The 24,127-nt window shown below is 38.8% G+C and overlaps 1 protein-coding gene across 3 annotated transcripts in view; it reads right to left on the bottom strand.

The window, feature by feature from the left end:
- Positions 1-1,581: 1,581 nt before the first annotated feature.
- edil3a (EGF-like repeats and discoidin I-like domains 3a) overlaps positions 1,582-24,127 on the bottom strand; it is a 237,402-nt gene continuing 214,856 nt past the window's right edge. For all 3 annotated transcript variants that reach the window (XM_065266725.2, XM_065266726.2, XM_065266724.2), the window contains one exon: positions 1,582-4,461. In XM_065266725.2, the coding sequence (XP_065122797.2) occupies positions 4,312-4,461 (150 nt within the window). In that variant the 3' untranslated portion in view covers positions 1,582-4,311. The remainder of the gene's footprint in view (positions 4,462-24,127) is intronic.

Here is a 24,127-nt window from a genome sequence, read left to right as displayed (position 1 = left end):
CAGCATTGTTTTCATAAGGCATATTTGTAAAAACGACTTAAATGTCCATATAAAACTAATGCATGTCCTGGATTAATCTAAAACCTGTACATGAAACAGCCTTTTAGGGGCGGTTCCCCGGACAGGGTTTAGGACATTTAGGTAGTTTTGACAAACAATTCTTACAAAAATAACAATAATGGTGTGCATTTAGAGACAAAACAATGGCGTTAAGATACGTCAGTACAAGGTGTTTTAAACATAAGGCAGCTCAAACATGCATCTAGGATAAACCCTGTCTGGGGAAACCGCCCCTTAGTGTTTCAATGGTAGCTTTAAAGTATGGCCGTTTCATCTGGTAATAACTTTGAACTCCTGTTGATATGTGATCTGCATGCACAGTGCACAGCTGTGCATCAATCTTAGTAAAACCGATCCTATTCACCGAAAGATGCCATGGGCAGAGGCAATCAACTGTGACATCTGAAAGCAATTTTCATTTGCACTGGAAAAATCCAAATGATGCAAGATAACCTTTAGTATGGAAGAGATCGCTGCATGCTTGCTAATCATATATCCTTCTCCTACATTTTGCTCATCATATGTGGCATGAGACCACCTCATGCATTCTGCTGGCAAAGAAGAGATTTGCCAGTAATCACTCACAAGCATTTATAATCTAACACCATAATCAGATATCTGGAATAGCTTCATGTTAATTTCTCACACCATTGTGCACTTGGATGGGCTTGTGTTAAGAATGCTGATTTTAGAAGCAAGTTCTTTTTTTTACTCTATAAAGGCTATTAGATCTATTAGGGGACAATAAAGACACGCTAAAATGCTTTTTTATTCATATATGATTTCTGTGATTTTCTTATATGATCATGACTATTTCCTAAACAAAATATGTAGTGTGCAAGTATGGAAGAAATTTAAATTTGATTTCCATGCATTGAGTACAGACAAGGAAAGAAAACACTTTTGTGTTTAAAAGGGATTTTTGGCACTGAGGATAATTCATTACTGGATGTAACACTTGGCCCTGTTGGTTTGCTCTTCTAAAGATTTTTCTCCCCTATTTAAAATGTAAAAATCCAGTTCTTCTTTGGGTTGTGACCCAAAACTGTTTGATAAAGTTGCCTACAGCAAGAAAAATCAATGTGATATGAAATTGATCAAATTAAATACGGTATATTAACTATATAGTGTGTACATTTAGAAAAATAAATCAAACTTTAAGAATCTTAAAAGGGAAGAAAAAACTTCTAATATTTTATAAGCGATATTTTAAAACACTAGTCAACATTTGAAGTGGATCAAACCTTTCATGGATGTGTTCTCAAACCAATACCAATACCCGTTCTTGTCTTAGGACAACTTTGATGAACTTTTTTGATCCACTTCAAACGTTCAGACTAGTATATATAGTTTTAAAATATCGCTTATCGTTTTTTGGCAAGCAGCAGTCTGAACACAATCAATGAGAGTCAAAGGCGCAGGCAACAAAGCAATACAGTTTACAGGAGCAAACAAGGCTGATGTAGGTTTCTTTTTAAACCATAGGTTTTCTCAAAAAAGAAGTGAAATATCGAAATCAAACCTTTTTCACAGATGTTTTTTTATTTGTCAAATCAGGGAGCCGTCTATAGTGGTAGCAATGGCTATCCTCCTTTGTACACTTCACTTAAACTTATTTGTGTATAATCAGTGTGCTTTACCATACAGCACTTACTTGACATTGAATTAACAAAAAGAAAAAAATGACAGTTTTGTTGTAAAATTTGACAGCATTGAAAAAACACAAAACCAAAAATGTGTGTGGCCCACCGAGTCTTTCTTATGACAGAATTTTAGTGTCAAGTTAAAATAAAATAAACATATAAAAAGACTAATAATAATAATAATAATAATAATTACATTACAAGAATAAAAGTTTCATGTTTAAAGAATAGAATCACAATCTACACATTTTACTCACACAACATTATGCAGTTTACGACTTCTCGTAATCTTACCCTTTAATATTACAACTATTATAACTTTATTCTCAAAACATCATTTTATTCTTGAAATTACACAATTCTTAGTAAAATGTGACACTAAAACACTGTCATATTCTAGTAACTTTAGCTCTTTATTTTTGTTTCTAAACAATCACTGTTCACTGCACATGTAATGGAAATGCTGGATTATCAGCCCCACCAATATACATATTTTTAACTTTTTTGCTTCATAGACATTCACCCTCAAAAGGTCTGTACAAAACTGTTTAATGAGCACACAAGTTATCTGAACAATGTTAGAGAATCATCTCACAGACACAGAGAAATGTTAGACTAAATGTTAGAATTACTGTACCTCCATATATGCCAATAATCATGATAAACATATAAATATTTGATACTAACATTTATCCGTTAGAAAATATATGTTACGTGATGTCTATGCTGATACTACTGTATGATATTATGCTGAAGTCATCTCATTACATTTTGGACATTGTTAACTTTTCTCTTTTTTAATGTCACGTAGAAGACTGTACAAATAACGCTGCACCCCACACATTTACTCGCCTTATTTATGTGACAATACCACTGGCACTTTAGTTTCTTCAGTTCCATTAGAGTAGCAAATTAAATTACGCATTCCAGTGATTTCACAAACCAATGGTGATCAACCTTTAAATGAATAACTATATTTGAATTAAAAACAACAGCTGTATAAACATCTGTATCTAATGTTCTTTATGAAAGCAGTTATTTAATAGTTCCTTTTCAAAGGGAAAATTTATAATCCCATTATGTGTAGGCCATACTATGCATTTTTGTGTTCATATTCCTTTATATTTTCTAACAAGCAAAATTTGGGATATTTCAAAGGGATTTTTTATTTTTAATAAAGTTAGAATTATTTGTATGTTTGTAAGCACTTAAAATCATCAGATCCAACCTGAGGTTTTTACAATCAAGAAAAAAATACAGTAGTATGGAAAGTAAAAAGCCTGGTAAACCAATATATCTGAAAATCGTAAACAATATTGCATACATCAAAAAGCCTAAGACATAATTTTAATAAAAATATCTAGTTACAAACTGCCTGTATTGTCTTTTTTCTAGTAACTGATGCGATCATAATTTACACACCCTTACAGACTAAACTGACAGGCTTGATCACTGTTTACTTAAACTGCATGAATTAAAGGTGCACTGTGTAACTTTTAGATGGATCTCTTGACAAAAATGCAATATAATATACATAACTGTATTATCAGTGGTGTACAAAGACCTTACATAATGAACTGTATTGTTTTTATTACCTTAGAATGAGCTGTTTTATCTACATACACTGCGGGGTTTTTTTATTTCTACAGTAGCCTTAAACAGACAAACAGAGCGAGTTTTGTCCCTACGTGGTCTCAAACAACATTTTTGTCCTGTGGCAGCTACAGTAGCTTCTCATTGCATTTTGAAATTGAGGCTGGTTGCAATTCACAGGCTTACTACTAGATGTTGCTAAAAACCCACATTGTACATTTAAGTCCTTTTGCGAAAGTTGAGTAAATGACACATTTTTTGTTCTGGCATACACTGTTCCTTTAAGGTTCATGTCTTATAAGTGGTTACATTACTGCAGTAATCATTTTCATTTTATTTAGCTCATGGGACATTATTACATTATAAGGAATGTACCCCCAGGGACTTTATTCAGGGATAAAATTGTGAAATAATAAAATTATTGACAAAATGCTTTATTTGAGAAAAAAAAAAATGGAACATACATCCTGCTGTCTTATACTATCATGTATGCGTCATGCACTTATTTTGCGTCTTACATATAATACAATACCATCATATTTTTGTCTACGTAGAAATGCCAGTGATGTGGCTGTGATTTAACTTCAGTCAGGCCTGCTATTAAAATAAAAGTAGAAACATATTTTACATATTGATGTTAGTCTTTTATGAATGTGTTGTGATTTGATCTATTATGGTCCAAGAAGCATTGCATGTCATATTTAAAGTGACACTGTACAGTGGCTATTGTTCCACTGCTTAAACCACAGTGAAATAACCCCAACTATTCATTTAGCTCATCAACAATAAAAAAGTAGAAAAAAATAAGTTTAATAAATTGCACAAAATTGACAAAAAAAAGCAAGGAAGGGAAAATATGAATGGAATTAATTTAAAACCCACTGACTAAAAAAAGAAAACACACAAAAAACAAATATTAAAAAATAAAAAATTCTACTGAAACCCATTTAAAATGTACATGTTTAAGCTCAGTTTATATTGAATATGGAACAAAGGAAAAATTGGACAGGGGTCTTCACTCTTCTTCTGTGCATCCAAGTAACTCTGCACGCAAAGTGATTCTTCCGTACCAAGACCAGGGCAGGACTCGGATGAATCTAGCATAGATGGGAGGATCTATAACATTTTTTCTGTGGGTGTCATTATCAAAATTTCCTTGAAAGACCTGGAAAAATAAAGGAAAATGTTAAATTTATTTTCTAACAAAACAAATGCCACTTTTGTTGTGAATTATGAAATTTCACTTGCTCCTGATGAATAGACAGTAAAACCAAACAAATCCCATTAACATTGAGGGTTACAAGTTCAGAGTTGGCAAGCAATAAGAAAAATACAGAAGGTGGTTGAGAAGTTTCATGTGGGCATCAAAGGCAATTGTACTTTGGCTGAGTTTTCAAAGGACTGGCAACACTATGTTCACCATAAGAGAACAAACAATAAGCATTGACTTCTTACATTCAGGAGTGATTTTCTGAAGAAAAGTGTCACATATCCTCTCTCTCTCTCTTTCACACTTTAAATCAACATAACCTTCTGCACCATAGAAGCAATCTTGTGTTTTGTAACTTAACTAACTTTAGTCAGGCCATTTAAATAGAAATATTAAAATGTTTTTATTTATTTTCTTTCATTTGTATAGATTTCCAAACGTGGTTCATCTAAGGTGTCTAACACTTTTGCACAGTACTGCATGTATCTCTGATGCACTCTGAGGCAGAGCAAGGTCAATGTCGTAAAATATTGATCAGGCAAAAGGGCAGCTCAAAACATGAACTCCTTTACTGAACTTCTCATCAGATGTTTTGTGACTGAGTTTGCAGGAAATCTACTGTAAGTGCACAAGTCAATGCCAAGTATTTCCCGCAAGGCTTTTATAATGATAAACCCTGTATATTTTGGCTATGAGTGTAATTGAAGTAAATAATACAGTTGACCGTTCACAGGGTGGTTAAATACAAACGAGTTAAGGAGAGTTATTACATTTTGACACTGATATGTTTGTATTTAACTATCATTTTAGCAAGCTGATGTAAACTAACAAATATGTTAAATGAATACATGCAAAACCAAATATAAACAACCATTTTGGTTAAGGATACTGGTTCTCTAAAACACAAAAACTTTGCCCATATTACACTCCTTTTAAATAGCAATATGATTGCAATAATAATGTGCTTTTACAAAAAAAATGGCATATAAGAATGCAGCAATACAGTGGCAAGAAAAAAATATGTGAATCCTTTGGAATTTTATAGTTTTCTGAATAAATTTGTCATGAAATGTGATCTGATCTAAGTCAAGGATATTGACAAACCTAATGGGGCGGTTACCCGGACAGGGATAAGTCTAGTCCTAGACTAAAATAAATGTAAAAGCTGTCCAAACGAAAAATATTTTGCACTGCATTATCTTAAAATACATGAGTGCCCTTTGTTATGCCTCAAAATGTACTATTGCACTAAAATAAGTAATGTTTTAAGGCATGCTTGTTAAAACTAGATATATTTTCTATTTAAACTAAGGCTTAGTCCTGGTTTAAGCTAATCCCTGTCCGGGAAACAACCCCAACGTATCTAAAAATAGTAACACAAAAAATAAGTATGGAAACCCTTGAGATAATGACCTCAAAAAAGCTAATTGGAGTTTTAACACACAGGGCCCTATCTTGCACCCAGCGCAATTGACTTTGTCAGTGACGCATGTATCATTCGTATTTTGCTCCGGCGCACAGCGGGGTTTTCCCTCCACAGACGCACGTCGGCAAACTAGGGATTGAACTTGCGCTCCCTGGGCGGTTCAGCTCAAAAAAAGAGGCGTGTTCCGGCGCAAACCATCCCTGATGCTATTTTGTAGTTTCAAAAAACAATTGCGCCACTGACCAGAAAAAAAAAGTTTAAAGTCAGTGGCGCGTTGCGCGTTGTTCATTATGCTATTTTAAGGGCGCATGCTTGACCATAATGTATAGCGTGCACAACGCGCATAAACTTTGCATCTAATCTACAAAGATGCAACAGTTATTTTCGCAAATCATAAATTGTTAAACTAAAAAATATAAATATACGAGATAAGGGGAATCATAGTGGTGAGCATTGTGGTGATAGTTTTTATTTATTGTGTGGCTGCATTAAAAAATTATCAGGCAAATAACGATTAAAATATTTTCATAAGTGTGTGGTGTGGCTGTATTACGTTTATTTTATGTAAATAATAATTAAAATGTTTTCATAAGAAACCTTAATGTATATGAACTTGATTTGTAAGAGTAATTTGGGGTTGGACCTTGCTTGCGTTTCTTGGGTCCGATTTCAAAGCCCCCAAACCCTTTCAGCGGTGAGGGTGGACGCAGCGATGTCCTCTGGTGGCGTCAGGTCCTGAGGCAGATCCCCCTCCGTTACACGGCGTGCTCCAAATTTATGCTGGCAAGCTTGGGATTCCCCCGTCTCCTGACATCATTGTAGCGCTTGGCACAACGATATGCCAGCTGATGAGACTGTGGCTATTTCCTCTCACGCCTGTTTAACCTACGCTGATTTGGGCGGGTTTCTCGTATCCCCATACAAAATAACTTCTCTGTCTTTGACTGCTCTTACAAGAACATCGGTCTCCTCGGCTGTGAACCGCTCCTGGCGTGCGCCTGGTAAATCCGTCATAATAATAGCAACCCGCCATGGAATTTGCGCCCTTGCGTTTAAAGGGAATGTTGGATAGCGTTCTGATTGGTTTATTTGACGTTACGCCCAAACCACACCTATGAATAATGAACTTCAGACCAACCCCTTATTGATTTGCGCCCGGCGCAAGAGTTATTTCTCACGCCGGGAAAATAGCAATAGCGCCCAAGATCCGCCCACAAACTCACTTGCGCGTTGCGCTTCGCACTTGCGTTTCAGATCGTTAAAATAGGGCCCACAGTCTTGTTAACATACTATGTTTAGAGGTGTAGACTACAGCTACTTTACTTTGACTGATAAAAACCCCTCAAACTTTTAGAGCTTAGGTGAGACATGCCTCAGCAAAACAGCTTTCAAGGAGCTACAATCAAGAATTGTTGCTTTATATAAAGCTAGAAAGGGTTACAAATTTATTTCAAAGACTTCAAATTCACCAGTCTACAGTAACGCAAACAATCTAAAAATGGAGACCCTTTGGGACTGTTGCTACTCTACCAAGAAGTGGGTGCCCAGTCAAAATGACACCAAGAGCACCACAAAGACTCATCAATGAGGTAAAGAAACAACCCTGAATGACAGCCAAAGATTTGAAGGCATCATTGGAACTTGCTAACATCTCTGTTTGTGAGTCTAAAATATGTAAAACATAGGGTATCCATGGCAGGACACCACGAAGGAAGCCACTGCTTACTAAAAATAACATTGCTGCATGCCAGAAGTTTGCAAAAGAGCACACTGACACTCCACAGCGGTATTGGCAAAATGTTTTGTGGACTGATGAAACTAAGATTATTATTAGTAACTATTTGGAAAAAACACACAGCGCTACATCTGGCATAGAAAGGGCATGACATATCATCATGAAAACATCAAGTATGGTGGAGGAAACATCATGATTTGGGCCTGCTTTGCTGCATCAGGGCCTGGCCAGCTTGCAGTACAATCATTGAGGGGAAGATGAATTCCCAAGTAAATCAGACAATTCTTCAGGATAATGTGAGATTGTCTGTTCATCAGCTGAAACTATGTAGAAGGTGGGTGATACAACAGGACAACAACCAAAACACAGGAGCAAGTCCACAACAGAATTGCTTCAAAAAAACTAAATCCGCATTTAAAGCTATCGTCTACGATTTCAAAGATTGTTCATTATTAATAACCTCGTTTATATGCTGGTTATGGTTCTACAGTAACATCCTAACAATATAAAGAGAAAAAAGAATTTAAAAAATCCATTCAGTCTATTGGGTGTATGGTAGCAGATAAGTTGACCAATGTAAACTGTCCGGCCGGACAGCTTACATTGGTTAACTGCTCTCATCCAATCCCTGCTACATTTGAAAATCCACCTCGTGCTCGCGTCTCCACCCCATCGCACACCACCCCGCCCCTCTCCTGCCTGCGACATGAAATTTGTGTCAGTGTATGGTAGCTAGCGAAGCAGCAACATAGATTAGATAGATTAGATTCAACTTTATTGTCACTGCACATGTAGGTACAAGGCAACGAAATGCAGTTAGCATCTAACCAGAAGTGCAATAAGCAGTAAGTACAGAATAAAGGTCTATAATATGTAAGTCTCTTACTGTGGGTGATGCGGAGTCGTAACTCATCCATTTTGTTCACCAGTGACCGCACATTAGCGAGGAAAATGCTGGGTAAAGAGAGCCGGAGCGGTGTTAGCTTTAGCTTGGCTCTTAGACCTCCGCGCTTCCCCCGCCTTTGTTTACGATCTCGACGCCGCCTGCGAGCACTTCCGCCTGGCCGGGTAGAGTGCGAAGCCTCGGTTGTTCTAGCGTTCTAGAGTCGAAGATTGGTGATAAAACTGCTGGTAAAGTCCTCACCGATACCCAAAAGCTCCTGTCGGGTGTATGATGTTAAAGCAAAGCTGTTCAGTACGAACAGACCCGAGATGAGCAGGAATAATACTGCAAAATTGCAAAAACTGGAGAGACGCTCCGCCATTGACTGTTGGAGGAAGCTTCTGGGAGATTTGGGGCTGAAAACCGACGCCGACACGGCAGACTTTTGTTGAACAGGTACGCATTTATTTATACTTTGTATTGTGTGAGTCTGACAACATGCTGTCGGTCGGCATCGGAATGTTAGCCGTTTAGCATCGCGTATCACGGGTCAAAATAATTATATTTATAAAGTCATTTCTTGAAGCTCAGGAGGGGAAACGTATGCCAAACGTTGTTGTGAAAGTAAATAACGTCAATTACAATCATAATTGTAATTGTACATTCCTTCAAGGCTTTATGTGTTTACTGCTCGGTAAATCTCTGTTCTGATGTTTACTACCAGTGATCACAGCTTGAATGAGTGACTTTGTTCAGGTGGTTCCCCGGGGGGAGGGATCAGGTAGCACAGAGGGGCGGGATGAGTTTTTTAAAACTTACTAACCGTCTCAGGCTTTCTCTACCGATTTTCAACATCGTACACTACAGCTTTAAGAGTGGCCAAGTCAGAGCCCTCAACCCAATAAAGAGGCTATGGACTAACTAACACAAGAGGGCCAGACACATGAGATGTCCAAAGAATATGACAGAGCTAAAGCAGTTCTGCCAGGAAGAATGGGCTAAAACTCTTCCTCAACGAAGTGCAAATCTGATCTACAGCTAGAGGAAGCACCTGGGTTGAGAATATTGCTGCCAAGGGAGGTCCAGTTATTCTAAGGGTTCACTTAATTTTTCCACTGCCATTTTAAATGTTGAATGAGTGTGTTCAATAAAGGCATGAAAGATCAGATTTTTTGTGTAATCATAGACACATTATGACACATTTAGACACATTGGGCCCTATTTTAACGATCTGAAACGCAAGTGCGAAGCGCAAAGCACAAGTGAGTTTGTGGGCGGATCTTGGGCACTGTTGCTATTTTCCCGGCGGGAGAAATAACTCTTGCGCCAGGCGCAAATCAATAAGGGGTTGGTCTGAAGTAGGTTCATTATTCATAGGTGTGGTTTGGGCGTAATGTCAAATAAGCCAATCAGAACGCTTTCCAACATTCCCTTTAAACGCAAGGGCGCAAGTTCCAAGGCGGGTTGCTATTATTATGACGGATTTACCAGGCGCACGCCAGGAGCGGTTCACAGCCGAGGAGACCCACGTTCTTGTAAGAGCAGTCAAAGACAGAGAAGTTGTTTTGTATGGGGATAGGAGAAACCCGCCCAAATCAGCGTAGGTTAAACAGGCGTGAGAGGAAATAGCCACAATTGTCTCATCAGCTGGCATCCCCATCGTTGCGCCAAGCACTACAATGATGTCAGGAGACGGGGGAATCCCAAGCTTGCCAGCATAAATCGGGCACGCCGTGTAACGGGAGGTGGATCTGCCTCTACACAGCACCTGACGCCAGCAGAGGACATCGCTGCGTCCACCCTCACCGCTGAAAGGGTTTGGGGGCTTTGAAATCGGACTCAAAAAACGCAAGCAAGGTCCAACCCCAAAGTGCACTTACAAATCAAGTTCATATACATTAAGGTTTCTTATGAAAACATTTTAATTATTATTTACATAAAATAAACATAATACAGCCACACAACAAACTTATGAAAATATTTTAATCGTTATTTGCATGAGAATTTTTTAACGCAGCCACGCAATAATTAAAAACTATCACCACAATGCTCACCACTATGATTCCTCTTATCTCAAGTGTTAATATTTTTTATTGTAACAATTTATGATTTGCAAAAATAACTGTTGCATCTGTGTAGATTAGATAAGCAAAGTGTGTGCACGTTGTGCACGCTATACATTATGGTCAAGCATGCGCCCTTAAAATAGCATAATGAACCACGCGCAACGCGCCACTGACTTTAGACTAGTTTTTTTTGGTCAGTTGCGCAATTGTTTTTTGAAACTGCAAAATAGCATCAGGGATGGTTTGCGCCGCATCACGCCTCCTTTTTTTGCGCTGAACCGCCCAGGGAGCGCAAGTTCATTCCCTAGTTTGCCGACGTGCGTCTGTGGAGGGAAAAACCCGCTGTGCGCCGGAGCAAAATATGAATGACACATGCGTCACTGACAAAGTCAATTGCGCTGGGTGCAAGATAGGGCCCATTATGTTTGTCAATACCCTTGACTTAAAATGTGATCTGATCTTCATCTATGACAAATTTATTCAGAAAACCATGAAATTCCAAAAGGTTCACATACTTTTTCTTGCTACTGTATAAGCTCCATTTAGCTCAATTTACCATGTTTAAATTTGTTCCACCAATTTCATAGGAGAAGCATCATGTAAGATAACACTTTGATTGTTCTCATCACAAATTTCATCAGACTACTGACCTGTTAAGGCATTTAGGTTAATTACATTACCAATAGTAAATATAGCTATTCTATTTCAGGCCTTCCCGTAAGAACAGTAAACCACAGATGTGAAATGCAGCGTACATCTCTTGTATTGTACTTATCCATTAGATTTTTCCATGCAACAGCAAGCATCACTAAAACTTCAGTGAATGTTGACGTTTTCTGTGACCGGAACCAAAGAGACATGTCACTTTTTCATGTATCCCCTGATGGTAGGACGGAAACAAGTCACTCTCAATTACTCCCTCTCATAGTGCATGCAAAAACATTTGGAACGATTATGCATAAAAGCTGCAAGGAAAACAAATCCGTATCTAAGACGACCCTTAAATCTCTATCTGGTGTTTACTGCTTAATCTAATCCCTGCGCTGCTCCGCTCGTGACTGCAAACCTGTGAAACACAAAGTTGTCTTGAAAGCTGTGAATGACGTGCTGAAACAAATAGAGGATTATCTCAGTAGACACATCAAGTATCTTGGAGATTTTATTTGGTGGTTAGGGCCTTTAAGAGTTCACCACGAGGGAAGGACACTTTACCACTTTATAGGTTCTTCAATTTGCAAGACTGCTCAATTCATAAACACATCCTTTGAAGTGGGCCCTTCATATGGAGCTGTATCAGTGTGAAAATCCCTAGCGTGACGCTCAAAGTAGAAAGCATTCTCAAATCCTTTTGGATCGTGGCAAAACAAGGCTCTCTGGACATTTCAAGTGTAAGATCCTGTAGATAGATAGACAGACAGACACATAGATAGATGTATTGTATTTCTCCACTATACAGCATGATTCTGGGTATTGTGACCTCAATTCTGCTTCAATATTGCTTGACAATAATTGCTATATTCAGACAGGAATCAGGCCATCGAAGATCATTTTAACAGATATATACTAGTCAACATTTGAAGTGGATCAAAAACTTTCATCCAAGTTGTCCTAAGACAAGAACGGATATTGGGTATTGGTTTTAAGACAACTTTTAGGAAAGGTTTTGATCCACTTCAAATGTTGACTAGTGTAGTATCAGACACTTGTTACACAGACAACCCTCCTGGAGAAACGTGTGTGTAAGTGCCTCAACAAAATAAATTGGGGACCTTTAATGGTCTACAGGCCTATCATGGCATTTCATACTTTTTATATGTTCATTATTTTATAAACAACATCATATCGCTGACAGTAAAAGTCAATCTAAAGAGGAAACTTGCACCAAAAAAATGGCATAATACACAGCCCAAAAACTTAGTTTAAAACAGATCTTAAAATCCATTTTTGACCAATTAGGGCGATGAACACAAGCGTTAGGAATAGGAAGACATTACTGATCCAAATCTGAAAGATATTTTACTTTTTAACATGTTGTTATTTATAATGTAATTTTATAATAGAATAATTCAATGTTGCAAATTGTAAATACTGATATTTTGTTAAAAATAAAATCATCCCTATTGGTAAAGTTCTAAAACTTAAAAAGAAGAAATAAACTTATAATTGTATGTGAATTTTATAAGAAATGCATGTGAGAGTTGTGACCATTTCCAAATACACATTGTATGAGTATCAAACAACATGTTATATTACACTCATAAAAATATTGGGTTGTTTTTAACCCCGGGCTGGGTAACTTCAGTATAGGACAGAACACATTTCTGGGTTAAAATGACTCAAATAATGTGTTGTTTTAACCCAACTGCTGGGTTATTATTTATCAACCATGTTGAAACAACCCAGTAGTTGGGTTGAAACAACCCATTATTTGGGTCATTTTAACCCAGAAATGTGTTCTGTCCAATAGTTACCCAGCCCTGGGTTAAAAACAACCCAACATTTTTTAGATCTGCTGTAGTTTTAGGCTAACCCATATTTTTCACTATGTTCTCATCTGCAGTGCACTAATTTATTCCTAACATTATCATCTAACTGAAGGTATTGCCTGAGCATTCGCCCTTTTCTGACACTGTCTATAAAAATAACTGTTGTACTGGAGATCTGGAAGGCAGCATGATTTTCCCAAAGGGGTGATCTCACAGCCTGCTGTGTCAAGATAGGGATCGAATGAGGACACAATCTCTTTTAAGACACATTCATTTTCATGTTCTCTTTTTCAGTAACTCATCTTTATACTGCAGTAACAGAGAAAGTGAACAGGCTGTGCTGTACAGCAAACAAATCATTAACAATGGATCGGATGTTTCAGCCATGGGTTGTCCTATTTCCCCTGAGCTCTGAAGAAATGGCCAAGATCTGGTATGACTCAATTCAAGATCTTATCTGTATTAATCCTATTTATACTTCGAGTGGTGTTTTAACTTCTCCATCGCCTCTTGTTTAAAGGATAATTCCGGTATGTAACACTTTGAGTCTCATTTCTGGTTTGTTTTGGATTAACTACAGTGATGGACACAGAAATTTTGACAATGGGTCGTGTCTTGACTTTTTGACTCGTTTAAAAGCGTCTCTTGACTGCTTCAGAATGGAAGTCAATGACCATGGACAAACATGTCATTAAAACAACACTTAATGTTCATTTTCAAAACTGTGCTACTCACCGAGTGGTTCGTGGTGTTTGTTGATTATTAAAAACAAATATATCGGCGCAATGTACATTTCAATCCGTGTTATTTGCTATAGTGGAACTATTTTTTCAGATACCTCACAACCGCGTATATACTTCCGCTCTATATCCCGACCACTTGATGTCGACAAACACTTTGCCGTACAAGGACATTGAACGGAACGCAGAGTGATATATCAGCGAGCAATGAGTCTTCCAAGAGAAGTCAATGGAATTTTACAAAATGCCAAGTAAAACAGAAACTGTATTTCGCTACACAACTTGTTTTTAATCATCAACGAACACCATGAACCACTCGGTGAGTAGCACAGTTTTAAAAATGAACGTTAAGTGTTGTTTTAATTACATGTTTGTGCATGCATGGCCCTTGACTTTCTGAAGCAGTCAAGAGACACTTCTAAACGAGTCAAAACGTCAAGACACGACCCATTGTCAAAATTTCAGTGTCCACCACTGTAGTTCATCCAAAACAAACCAGAAATGAGACTCAAAGTGTTAAATACCGGAATTATCCTTTAAGCAATTTTTAGGTGACAATTTGACAAAATGGCAAGTACATAAAATAAGTTATCAAAATCTTGGAAAATAGGTTGCATTTGCAGCGAGAAAGCTGCCGTCTGTCTTAAATTTCAAATACAGCTATAATCTGAATAGATGCTCGCAATTGGTTTAGGGGCGGGGCCTTGCGCGGTGGCTCAAGTGAATGAGCAAATCAATAATATTGTTATTATTTTGCATTGGTCATGTTTGTGTGCCATGTGATAATACATTTGATTGCATCTTCTCCTTTCCTGGTGTACTGTTAGACTCACTGTCATTGTGTTTTGTGTGTGGAAGGTGCTCAACAGAAACAAATCTGAAAAAGTATTCTTTAAAACACTCTACTAATTGCAAACATTATTAAGAGACCAAAATATGCAGGACAAGCAGCATCTTCTATGTGTGCATGACTTTACCCTTTACGTGTCAAGGTTGCTAAAGATTGGTGCCTTTTCTCAGAACATCAAGTGGATTTTTTTAGTAATGGAAAAAACGAATTTGTGTTGAAAGTGGAATTCCTTTGACTGCAAGTCAATATCCTGGGCAGAAAAAGCTATCCAAACTAATGCAGCCATGGTTCCAGAGCTCATCTCACCTAAAGACAGTAAATGGAGGGTTGCAGTGTATTCAATTTCATGTTCAAGTCCCATCATCTTCAGAACCCTATTGCCAACAGCCAGAAAAATAGAACTGAAGGCTGTCATTAGACCAGGTCCAAATTTGAAAGGCTGAAAAAAAGACACGTAATATTGCATTTCTGAGTTAAAAGCAGCCTTGGATGTGAAGAATGAATCAGAAAAAAGGGATTTCATAACTATCGAGCCATAAATATAATATAAGACCCGGGGACTGAACTGGGGACCTAAACGTGAAAAGAAAATCTGTTCTGTAACCTCCACTTTGGTCAAATAAATATTGCAGATGGTACAGTAGCTGAACAATGGCTTTCTCAATATACTCTGGATTTAATGTACCTCACCTAATAAATAATGTGTGCAGTATGTGAAAGTAGAACAATTCATTGTTACTATGATTACGAGGTCACTTTGAGAGTAGAAATGGATGTAAAAACCTACTGCATATTAGCAAACAGGTTAGAAAGGCCTTAAAATAAGGAAACTGTATAAACTGTTTGTTTATATCTACAGTATATTGAGTATTAATGGTTAATACAGACATTTAGAGGAGCACCTTTAAAATTCAGAGAGTGCTTTCTTTAATCCATTTCCACTAATAAAGTTGATGCCCTTTCTGGTTGACTAAGCCATACTTAAACTTCCTGCTCAGTGGATGAAAATAGAGTTACACTTTTCCCCTCCAATCTGTTCTGGTCTGTGCCTCCTATTTGACCCATTGAGCAATGTTTCCACAGTATTGATTTCTGCAATGAGAAAATCAAGGGCACATACTTCCAAAAAAAGCGGGTTTTATACCTTTCCTGCCGGTAAGTCATGGTTTGAAACTGATTGGGAGGCCATGTCAAGACATATACATTATTTGATTTTCATCAGTCATGCATTGTGTATGTATATATTCCCATCACATTAATTCAATTGACCTTTCGCCGGCCCCTCCCCCAAAACGGCCATTGTCCAATCACACATCACAGCAACCGTTACTATGCGAGCACGTCCGACAAACATTCACGCCTGCAGCGCTTGTGAGCGGTGCGCATACAATGGATAAAACAGTATGGACTGCCCCATCCAGTTAAATGTGTCGAACATTTACGAAGCATAAATACGTCTGCACAAAGGTAAGGCTTACAGCTAACTAGTTACAGTGTGGTCTAAATCTACTAACTAGAAGCAAGAACACAAATTGGACCAAAGTTATGATTACCATCAATATAATTGCCAGAATGTTAACCTACTCTCTAAGATAATTTAATGAGTTGCCAACATTAGTTAACATGTTAGCTAACGCTAGCTACATTAGCTGCTGTTGTGTTAGGACTTTCAGCTCTCAAACTTTATTTTTCGTCAGTTTATGACAAAGTCGAACATAGCGCCCTAACAATCAACTTTGAATAATTTGTTTTTATCTTTCATGTAGCATTTTATGAACGGAAAACCTACCCCTTATTTTACCCCTTACAATCCCGTAAATGCTGTGCAATTTTATTATATTATACATTTTATTTATTATATTATCTGTCCTGCAACTTTTAAGCCAAAGCAGTTTCCTATTTGTGAATTCTGGTTATCACCAAAGGAAATAAAACATATGATTCTCAAAACGGCTATCCTCTAAACAACAGAAATGTTAGTAAGCTTTGAATGGCTTTGAAACACATGTAGGTTTAGCTAGCTAACATACCCTTGTATTTGCAATAGACATTAATAGACCGTACCATATGAAAGAGAACTTACCCGGCAGTGCAAGAGCATGACTGGTCCACAAGGCTGTGCTGGTTGCATTTGAGTTACCGGTCATGTGGTTTCTAATTTTTTGCTTGAGACCGTTAGCATTAGCCTCGATAGTAGCCGTGTCTCCTTCATTGCGTATTTTTATATTTTGAATATATCCCTCCACTGCATACTGTAACCCCTTTTGCCTCGATCTGGAGGAAATCGCGGAGGTATTGCTCCAAAAAAGGTCACTGACACGCACGGGTATATCGCTTTCCGTCATGGCAATCTGTCGCGCTGGTCATTTGTTTGTCGGAAGTAGCAACAGTAACTAAGGGGGGCGGGGCTCGGCGAAAGGCTAATTGCATCTCTTTTCAACATTTATTAAAAGGGAATAGTTCAGTAGTTGAAAAATACTGCTCAAGTCAATGGTGCTCAAAAACGGTTTGTTACGATCAGTGCTCAAAATATGTTCCTTTGTGTTCCTGATTTTGCCAAGTGGTTGATGTACTCAGGGCAACATTAGGTTGACCCTGGGGACATTTCAATCAACCAATCAGATTTCAGAAATACGTTTACAGTTTGTTTCAAGTTCAAGCTTACAACCAGGATTAACTGCTTCTAGACCATTGTTTTTCACTCATCATTTCCCTCTCATTTTAGGGTTCAATTCTGGTTATGGTTGGGGTTTGATTTTAAGTTTTATTTACAGAAATGTCATCCTTGGGTCAACACAATATGTTGCCCTGAGGACATCAAGCACTTGGAAAAATCTTTCCGAGCATTGTAACAACATGAAGGTGAGTAAATAATGGCAGAATTTTCATTTCAACATCTTCTCAGCCCACAAACTACAGCTCATCCAACTACCATATTAATGCTAACAACACAATCAAACTAGCATCAAAACCACAGTAGCGCATGGACCACAGTGCTTACGGCCCCCTTAAGTAGTCTCCAAGTGGAATTTAAATGCATGCTTGGCTGGGAGATCCATTGGTAGTTGATCTTGGAACATGCTCTTATTTACTGCCATCTAATGTGCTATTGACCCCTGGCACAAGGAGGGAATAGTTCTATTCACAGGCTAATTAACCCTTTGACACTGGCCTGGGGCTAATCAATTATAACCGTGCCTTGCTGTTCTCATCCCGGTATCTTCTTTGATAGAAGATACCAGAGAGCTGATAATTTCTGACAGTAAATAAGTAAAATGTTTGTTTTTAGAGTTGTTTGTGCAGAAATTATAGGGTAAGCGAGCATAATGTTGTGTGTTTGCTAAATGGAAGCCTGTTGCTAAATTGAGGGAAGTCTCTTGTGGCTAAAACCACTTCAAGTGAAGTGTGGAGAATCTGGACTATTCTCTGGGCAAAGCCAAAGAAAGAATTGCTATTTTTACAAGCAACCTGAGAAACACACTACAAATAAAAGTCATTTTGAGTGTTCATTGAGTAGACCAAATAGTGTAGGAATTATAGAAGGTCATTATGTAAAATTATGTGAATGATCAAAAACATAAATGGGAGAGATCCTCACACTGTTATATTCATTTTTGTTCATTAAAAATCAACCAGCAGCATTTCGAATATTGTGCGTTTTGCATAGAAGGGAATTTTTAATTTGGCGGCAGAAATTCTGGATTTGTCAGAACTAACAAAACAACTATAGTTAATGCAGAGATACACTATCTTTTTGGATACTAACAGCTGTGTGTCTTTTTTAACTCCTGGTGTGGAACAAATTACAGAGATGGTAATGGGTATCTTGACTTTGACAGTTCTTGACAGCTACTATAGTAGTTGTTGTTCCCATCAACCTCACAGTTTAGAGTTAACCCATATACTGCAGTCAAGAGAAAGCACACAGTGTAAAACCAGGAGTTTAAAGAGCATAAATGAAATACAGCACCTGTTTTTTTTCCTTAATATTTTTTCTTTATTATGGCCTTGAGCAATGCACATGTGTGACAAAATTATGCTTTTGAATAAGAATAACAGTTCCTATGTATGTATTCACACCAGACTCTTAAAGCGAGTTTGTTACTATTATAATGTTTTCTTATCCATCAGCCTTTAATGAAACATGTTGTCCATTTAGGTTTGAGCTTTTACACACATGCCCAGAGCCGTTGTTGTGATAGTTTGCTGGCACTATAGCATGGCACTATAACATGTACTGCAAACACTGAAGTGTAGTAAGGAAGTGACATTAACCCTTCCATGCCCGTAGCCAGCTATGAGGCCACAGAGGTCCAGACCTCAGTAATTTTTCATATAAAAAATAAACGTTGAATTTTCTGAATGAATAATTAGTACTTTCAAAATAATTATATTGACATCTGCGTATATAATTAAGTTTGGACTGTTAACTGTATAGTTTTGCGTAAAAGAACGGAGATAGTCTCAAGTAGCTGTGAGACGCTGCCAGTTGCGGGTGCAGCATTCGCAGTGTTGCCAGATTCCATTGTGAAAAATCCTCTTTAGACATAGTGTTTAATGTTTTAGGAATTAATGTAACACTTTAGGAAATGTATAAAGTGAGAATGCGCAGGGTTGTGTTAGCGATGTCACGAAGAAGACTATGTTATTTTATTCAGTTTAGGAGGTAGCCACAAAGCCATGCTAAAACATTCATAAGAGCACTAATCAAAGTGTTTATATAGCATAATATTGCTTATTAAAATAATTTATATAATGCTATAATAAGTATTGTTGCATGAAAATAAATAAACTATCCACCCTAACAGTAAAGTATTAACAAATTGTTATTTAATAACTAGGGGATAATATAACCATGCCCCCCCACAAACATATAGACAGAGTGTATATCCAAAGTGTGAAATAACAAAAAAGGTTCAGACAGAATCCATAAGATTCCAGGTAAAAATAAATGTTTGGTATATTAACTACAAACATAGTGCACAAAATACTTCAAGTGTATTTTAGTGCACTTGTTTCTTCTGGGATAGTGCACTTGTTTCTCCCCAGTATTACTACTTTTTTTCTAAATACACTAAATTATGTGCTACAAAAGATATGTTTTCATAGAAAATAATCTATTAAATAAAAAATGTATGTATATAAAAAATTAAAAAGTTACGTTTTTTCCCCTACAATTTTATTTTAAATTTGAAGTTATTTAGCATATATTAAACTATTATACCAAACTTTAAAAATGATTATACTAAACATTAAGGGGCGGTTTCATGGACAGGGATTAGCTTAAAGGAATAGTCTACTCATTTTCAATATTAAAATATGTTATTACCTTAACTAAGAAGAGTTGATACATCCCTCTATCATCTTAGTGCGTGCATGTAAGCGCTGGGGCGCGCTACGACACTTCGATAGCATTTAGCTTAGCCCCATTAATTCAATGGTACCACTCAGAGATAAAGTTAGAAGTGACCAAACACATCAACGTTTTTCCTATTTAAGACGAGTAGTTATACGAGCAAGTTTGGTGGTACAAAATAAAACGTAGCGCTTTTCTAAGCGGATTTAAAAGAGGAACTATATTGTATGGCAGAACAGCCCTTTTGGGTGTACTTCAACTCGCCTGAAAAATCCGCTCCCCTTCTCCCTCTCATAATGGGAGAGGGAGGGTGTTACTGCGCCGAGTCGACGTACTCCCAAAAGTGCTGTTCCGCCATACAATATAGTTCCTCTTTTAAATCCGCTTAGAAAAGCGCTACGTTTTGTTTTGTACCACCAAACTTGCTCGTATAACTACTCGTCTTAAATAGGAAAAACGTTGATGTGTTTGGTCACTTCTAACTTTATCTCTGAGTGGTACCATTGAATGAATGGGGCTAAGCTAAATGATATCGAAGTGTTGCAGGGTGTATCAACTCTTCTTAGTTAAGGTAATAACATATTTTAATATTGAAAATGAGTAGACTATTCCTTTAAGACCGGACTAGGCCTTAGTTTAATTGGGAAATATAACTAGTTTTAACAAACATGCCTTACTAAAAACATTACTTGTGTGCAAGACAAAACAAAGGGCACTGATGTATTTTTAGATATGTCAGTGCAAGTTGTTTTCAGTTTGGACAGCTCTTTTTTTTTAGTCTAGGACTAGTCTAATTCCTGTCCGGGAAACCACCCCATAAGTGTTGCTAAAATTTGATCATAACAGGAGGGTTAAGCATAAGACAAACTATACATTCAAGACATATTTTTGTATATATTTATTTTCATTATTTGTATTTTTTTCTTATATACAGTATATCGCTTAGGTTACTCACGTAACCCCGGTTCCCTGAAATAACGGGAACGAAGCATTGCGTCAGTTAGCTGACGCTATGGGGGGAAACTCCTGTTTACTCCGTGACTGAAGCCTATTGGTTAACGTCTGTACAAAGTACAGACCAATGACGTTTGAACCCGCGCGCGGGAGGAACGCGTCCTTATATAAGCGCGGTTCAATCGTCAGGAGCTCATTATATTCGACTGAAGCGCGCAGCCGAATAACACTCGCTGCGTAGACGTTTGTAGCACGGCAAGAGACGCAATGCTTCGTTCCCGTTATTTCAGGGAACCGGGGTTACGTGAGTAACCTAAGCGTTCCCTTTCAATACGGTTCACTTCGCATTGCGTCAGTTAGCTGACGCTATGGGGGAACGTAATCCCATCACGCCGTGCATACACAACGTACTGAAGTGCCTTACCGGAGAGACACTGCGTTTGGCCCTATACCCGGCATATTCACAGCTTAAAAAGCAAATGAGTAAGCACCATATAAATTGTTGACGCGCACACGGTGGGGTTTTAAACGCACCGGGGGCACATAACATAGCACAAGACGGCGAGGTACCGAGCGCGCCGCGGCTGTGCGAGATAAGTAAATTCAGAGTCACGTTGGTGAGCTCGCTGAGCGCACCGTGGTGTACACATAAAACGCATGAGCGTGCATGATTGAGCCGAGAGAACCTGCGCTCGTAGGGCAGGGACGTCTAAGCTGTACAATCTGACAACGTAGACGGCGAAGACCAGCCGGCCGCGTAGCAGATATCAAATATAGATATAGATACCCCTGTAGACCAAGTTCATGAAGAAGCCAAACTCGCAGAGAGTGGGCTCTATATAGGACATAGCTCATAGAGGGGCGTGAGCCAGTGCGATGGTTTCAACGATCCATCTAAATAACCACTGTTAGCAACAGACATACGTAGTGAGTGATCTGCGAAGCTCACGAACGGCCGATCTGACTATAATAAGCGGCAGAACGGTTCGTAGCGTGGGATTATACAGATACCACAATAGTGTGAACCCAGGTGCACCCTCGAGCGCATCGGGATGCATATAGGTAGTATTATAGTGCACAGATCGGTGAGCTTTCCAAGCGCGCCGTAAATGTGTATTGACTATAAATTGCACGGGCACAGGTGAACACTTGAATACATCGTGAATGCATATAGATGAATCAGAGTGTTATAATGCACAGGCCGGCAAGATTCTCGAGCGCGCCGTCATGTGTTCTGATAATAAATTGTGCGCACACGGGTGAACTCTTCAGTGCACCGTGAATGCGTATAGATAAATCAGTGCACAGAACGCGCCGTGAATGTGTACAAATATGATTGATGAACGTAACGGTGGGCACCCAACGCACCGTGAACGTACACAGATGAACAACAATGTATGTGTCACAAATCATAACACAGCTGTGTATACAGGTGAGCTTTCCCAAGCGCATCTTATTGTATACCAAAATGTTATAGCGTGTACATGTGAGCTTCTCTAAGCGCACGGTGGACGCATATAATTAAAAACCATATCGTGCATACAGGTGAGCTAATGGGCGCACCTTTAATGCAACAAACCTCAGTAGTGCGAAGCAGGGATGTCGAAGCTGTAAACTGACAACGTGGACGGCGGGGACCAGCCGGCCGTGTCACAATTGTCAAATGAGAAACCTCTAAGACCATGCCCATGCTCTAAGACAAGTGAGCATAATTGTCACGGGAGGTGATAACATCAACGATCCATAAATAGCCTGTATTGACAGGTGCTCTAGTGAGTGATCTGTGACGCAGATGAACAGCTGATCGTCTGATGTACGTCAGACGTATGTGTCATCCAGGACCTTGGACAGTTCCAGAGCGCTGTGCCTCGGGCACCGTCCGCATCTGAGAAATGACAGGCTTATGAATAAAGTGAATGGCCAGCCGTAAAAGCATGGTTCGCTGTTACCGCCGCCGTCCGCATCTGAGAGATGACAGGCTTGTGAATTAAATGAATGGTCGGTCGTAAAAGCGTGGTTCGCTGTTATCACGGCCACATAGATATAGGTAGGGGAGAGAGCCGCCGTGCTTCTGTAGTGAGGAGAAAAGTGTTCCACCCACGATTCGCGGGGGGTATTGACTTTCAAATGTCACTAGACAGAATGGATCAGACTTTGCATAAGGACGCCTCGTGAAAGGGGTCCTAGCAGCTTGTGTCAATGTGTCATAAGGCACGTAATGTAGGTCGTGTCCCACGGATGCCATCTCCGCACGCCCATCGTAATGGGTTAATATTGGTAGTTTAAGCATGAGATGCGTATCACTCTGATTGAACATAGCTTATAAAGCGATGCAATGAATTTATAAAGGAGATGACTCGTCAGCTTGTTCAGGGGGCGAGATCTCAGTCTGGTTCGGTAAATAATGAAACCACCGTAGATTGCCCGACCGCATTATCAAAATAACACGGTCGAGCGTGCTGCAGTGCTAAATCATCCTCTTAATGTACCGTATTCACAGTACAAGGTGATTTATATGAGACAAACGGCGTTCCACGCGCCGAAGGCTGATTGCCGTCGTAAAGCGTGTTCAATCCACAGCAAATGCTGGGCTAGCTCGTAATGACAGCACTTCATGCAGCAGTGTGTAACTTAAGCAAGCTTCCCGGCCGTCAGCTCGGGGGGGGACCTTTGCTTAGTCAAACTGAAGTGGACTTATGAACAATGCCACGATATTCAGCTTTCTGAGGCTCGTTAGAGGGGTACGTGCGCCCGTCTTAAACGAGATGCCGCGCGCGTCTGACTGTGCGCGCGCTTTAAGCTTTGAAACTTATTGTGGCGGGTAGCAAGCTCACTTGAGGTTGATATTACCCTTAATATCTCCGAGTATTGGAGCGGAGGTGTGAGCGTCTTCGGATCCGCTAATATAAATCAGCTATATGGCCGAAAAACGTCATAAACCGCTTGGCTGTAAGCCTTTGAGTGGCCGTCCGGAGAGGGCGCGATTCAAACGCCTGGAGCCATGCAAAAGTCTGAGGCTGTCCTTCCTCTAGGAAGAGAGAATAACAGCCGTAAGACTGTGCTCGTTTGCGCCATCAGCATCGTAGCGGAGAAACTGAGGTGGGCTGCGAGCGAATTTGGCAGAA

Source organism: Paramisgurnus dabryanus, chromosome 5 (assembly GCF_030506205.2).
Source record: "Paramisgurnus dabryanus chromosome 5, PD_genome_1.1, whole genome shotgun sequence".
Taxonomy (NCBI): Eukaryota; Metazoa; Chordata; class Actinopteri; order Cypriniformes; family Cobitidae; genus Paramisgurnus; species Paramisgurnus dabryanus.
Note: the sequence above shows the minus strand (reverse complement) of the source record. Positions and strands in the feature narration are given on the sequence as shown.